Genomic DNA, 4,827 nt, shown 5'->3' with positions numbered 1-4,827 from the left:
AACTGAATCATGAAAGTTAGGAACGTGATAAATCCATAAATAAAGATATATGCCACGAAGGATACTCCGTCGTTTATTTTCCTTCGTGGCATATATATATATATATATATATATATATATATATATCTATATATATATATATATATATATATATATATATATATATATATATAGGTGTGTGTGTGTGTGTCTGTGAGTGTGTGTGTGTGTGTGTGTGTGTGTTGTATATTTATAAATACATGCGAGTTTATGAATATGTATCTATTTATGTACTTACGTATGTGTATATATATATATACATATATATAACATGACTTGTCGGTCCGTAGAGCTTTTAATATCTATCTCGTCCCTTCAAAGCAAAATGACGCAATGCCTCCCTCTCTCTCAGCGGGAGTTGGGGCCGCCACAGGTGCGTGGGAGTTTTTCTAAATATAGCCTTTTCAAAACTTACCTTTGGCTCACAGCGATTGAAGCAGGTAATGATAATAATTATATGTTGGTGTTCCCGCCTATAGAGGCAAGAGGATCGTTAAACTGCGACGCGATGAGTATTGACATTGGATAATCATTTTGAGTCTGATGAATCATTCATATGAATTTCGTTACAGAAACTCTTCGCACAATTCATGAATGAAGGATTGATTTTTCGAGTTTTATTCTTTTTTGTTTATCGACCTCTCTGAGGATTTATTGCGGATACTAGATGATGTGTTAGTGCTATGTCAATCGTAAATATGTTTAGTGCTATTTCCCATTTCCATATTGGTTAGAATCAAACCTAACTAAAATTTTACGTGAAGTTGCGCTTGTCATCTTTTGCTCCTGATGAATTCTTTATTCTAACAATTATTTTAATACTATTAGACGGCATGAACTGCACTGGAGTTGCCTTGAAACGCGTAATGCAACAATCAAAAGACTCCAATTAACGTAACCAAATGACGTCTCCAAACTAAGAAAGTGACGTCACACGGCGAGGAGAAGCCTCGTCTCAATAGACCTCCCTTGCAGCGATCGGCTTTTGTTCGGTCTTTTTGACGACTCCTTTTTTAGAGGTCACAAAGCAATCAATAGCAACGGATGTTTAGCCTCCTGCAACGGGTTATTGTCAATGGTCGCATCAAGACGATCGAGGTGGTCACTCACATTTGCCGCGTCAGCTTTCCAAAATGGCTGCTTCGGCTCTCTTGCTAACTAGACTGTCATTGTTATCATTTCTCTTGTGGAGGTCCGGTCCATTGTGGGGTATTTGTGTCTGATTAACATGTTGCTAATCATTTTCCCCTTATGATAATATATCAGTGCAATGCGTCCACATACAAGCGCATGAACGTGTATTTTTGTCATTGATATATATATATATATATATATATATATATATATATATATATATATATACATATATATATATATATATATATATATATATATATATATATATATATTATATATATATATATATATCATATATATATATATATATATATATATATATATATATATATATATATATATATATATATACATATATATATGTATGTATATAATATATATATATATATATATTTATATATATATATATATATATATATATATATATGCATGTATGTATGTATGTATATATAGTATATATATATATATATATATATATATATATATATATATATATATATATGTTTTATATATATGTATATATGTAGTTTAGTCCTTTACTATAATGGAAGCTGGCCACAGAGATGTAGCAACATAATAACAGCTGCCGCTGGATAGAATCAAACTTATTCAATTTATATGTGTTTCTGGAAGATATGCCGGACTCCAGTGATCTTTCAGTTAAAGTTGAAAAGAAGCAGTTTCGTGGCAGCTAGGTATCCCTCTCAAACGCGCCTCGCCATGTGCTAACAAATCTCAACTAAGCTATGAAAATAAGGTGTCTCAGATGCACAGAAAACCTTAAATATATACATGACGATAGTAATCTAGAGGCTGCACGATCGACTTTATCATGAAGCTTTATTCACAGACTTTATTATAGGAATTCCTTCCTCTGTCAAAACTAGGGGGTTAGAGTTGAAAACTAGGTCCCTAGAGCGTCCTTTTGAAGATTTTATCAGACTGAATGTGTCAGAGAGAAGAAGCTTTCAAAAGCTCTAGTTACTAGAGTCTAGTATATTCATTGTTCTAATTTACCCTAATAATAAGTTCCTCGTTGGGCGAGTGGGTTTGTTTGTATGGTGTTTTTACGTTGCATGGAACCAGTGATTATTCAGCAACAGGACCAACGGCTTTGCGCGACTTCCGAACCACGTCGAGAGCGAACTTCTATCACCAGAAATACACATCTCTCACCCCTCAGTGGAATGCCTGAGAATCGAACTCGCGGCCACCTAAGTGACAGGCCAAGACCATACCGATCACGCCACTGAGGCGCTTTATGTTAGCCTACCGATTCGGTAGTCCGAGTTCTATTCCCCGCTCTGCCAACGTGTAATCAGAGGCATTTATTTCTGGTGATTAGAAATTAATTTCTCAAAATATTGTGGTTCGGATCCCACAATAAGCTGTAGGTCCCGATGCTGGATAACCAGTTGGTTCCTAGCTAAGCAAAAATATCTATTCCTTCGAGCCAGCCCTCGGAGAGTTGTTATTCATCTCAGTGGTCTGGATAAACTGAGATATACTCAACATTTTTACCCTAATAATAATAATGTGAAGGATTATGATATAAAATATTATAGGTAAAAATGGCATCATATATTCATTTTTCTATTTGTTGTTTACAGTATCCATTTTTTTTTTCTTTTTCTTGTTTCCCAACAGTTGGCATCGAGTTACCGGACTACATAGCATCCAACTACGGCGCCGATAAAACAAGCAACACGAAGCTACACAACCTCAAGCAGCGCATGCGCAGTGTGGGCAAGTAGAGTGGCAGAGGCGCTCGCACAACTCCATCTTTGTTTCTGTTTATGTATCTGGAGTCCTCGCCGATGCTCTGCGACATCTGTCGGCAAGGAGATTCACCGAGGGTTCGATTTGTCTCTTCGGGAAACACTCAAAATACAAAAAGAAAGAAGAAGCGCTTGTTTTCTTTCGTTTTCTTACTAAAAAGATTTTTTTTTTCAGAGGAGAGGAAATACAATGACCAACGTAAAGGAGAGGAAAATGGTTATTTTAGAGAATACGTACAATGTTGTTTCATAGATTCGTATCAAACAGTCATTTCATCAAACGAAAATATCTTAACCGACCGGATTTAAGCTCTTAGAAAGGAATTATGTGTACTATTATCCAACTAGATGAAAAGGTTGCCGATCGAAACATAGTGATAACGGGAAAGATTTCCTCATGAGAACAGTTTATTGCTAAAACGGAGATTTGAACATGTTTGTAAGCTTTGCAAAGAAAGCGTAGAGCATGGAATGCTTCATAAAACAGTTATTTAGAAAGAATTGTATTTGTAGCAGTCCGTAAACTGCATAGGGCTGTGAAATAAGCTTTCATGTGATGCATTCTGCAGGTTTCCCCTGATCTGCCATTCCTTGATAAGCTTCAGTATTTGTCTGGAAAGATATATAGCGGCAAAAGTGTGGATTCAAGGCGAATATGAAAAATAAAGTAGACGCCACACAGTAATATCACTGACTTTGGTGCAGAAGAGACTGATTTATGCGATTTGAAATGTAAAATCTGTTTGATATAACAACTGTCCTAAAAGATATTCTGAATGTTTCTTATTTTCAGGTCTTGCAACATCATGGTAAACGTTTGATATAAATATATATATATATATATATATATATATATATATATATATATATATATATATATATCTCACAAGCATGTGTCCTTATCATATGAAAATCTTTGTATGCCATGGAATCATACACTTATATTCAGTACTATACACATGATGCATATATACATGAATTTATGCACATAAACACATATAAATGAAATACTCATGTATAATATATTTATTCCTGATATGCACATTCATATAACTGCGTATGTATGTATGTATATGTATGCATGTATGTATGCATGCAACATATGTAATAAAAACGTATATCACCAAGAATGTAATGTGCCATAATCGTTAAAAAGAAATTTAAGAGAGGCGTTCTTTAAACGTATAATGCATGTTAATAATGACTGGCCCAAAGAGCTTAATCACCATAGATCAGGGGCCATTGACGTCAATCTTTCTATGCATAGGCTCTGTGGAGGAAGAGAGTGAGTGAGGAGAGAGAGAGTAAGTGAGGGGCAGAGCAGGTGAGGAGAGACCAGGAGGAAGGAGGAACTGTGGAGATGGACGGATGGTTGAGTTAGAGGAGACTGGAGAAACCTATTACTTGGTAAACTTCGTTGAGAGAGAGAGAGATAGAGAGAAAGAGAGAGAGAGAGAGAGAGATTAATTTCCACTAAAATGGATAAAAAAAGCAAGTTGATGACTATGTACACGAACTGCCATAAATACACACACGCTTGTATATATATATATAGATATATATATATATATATATATATATATATATATATATATATATATATATATATATATCATAAGAAACAGAAAGAAAATTACCATACTAAGCTGCTGAAATAACGGTTGAAGTTTCAGAAAACGATAAATTCTGGAAATATTGGTACACCTTCAATGGCTGACCACAATTTACTGTCCTATAATACAATATTATTACAAGGTGTAACAGATTTATCCTTTCCAATTTCCTCTTCCTGTCCTTTCGCCTTTGCTTTCACCTCTCTCTCTCTCTCTCTCTCTCTCTCTCTCTCTCTCTCTCTCTCTCTCTCTCTTGTGTA

The 4,827-nt window shown here is 34.9% G+C and overlaps 1 protein-coding gene across 6 annotated transcripts in view; it reads left to right on the top strand.

The window, feature by feature from the left end:
- Positions 1-4,553, top strand: part of LOC135195666 (uncharacterized) — a 103,368-nt gene extending 98,815 nt beyond the window's left edge. For all 6 annotated transcript variants that reach the window (XM_064222047.1, XM_064222048.1, XM_064222044.1 and 3 more), the window contains exon 4: positions 2,824-4,553. In XM_064222047.1, coding sequence (XP_064078117.1) covers positions 2,824-2,930 — 107 coding nt within the window. In that variant the 3' untranslated portion in view covers positions 2,931-4,553. The remainder of the gene's footprint in view (positions 1-2,823) is intronic.
- Positions 4,554-4,827: the final 274 nt, after the last annotated feature.

This window comes from Macrobrachium nipponense, chromosome 16, assembly GCF_015104395.2.
Source record: "Macrobrachium nipponense isolate FS-2020 chromosome 16, ASM1510439v2, whole genome shotgun sequence".
NCBI lineage: Eukaryota > Metazoa > Arthropoda > Malacostraca > Decapoda > Palaemonidae > Macrobrachium > Macrobrachium nipponense.
This window is presented reverse-complemented; position numbering and strand designations above follow the sequence as displayed.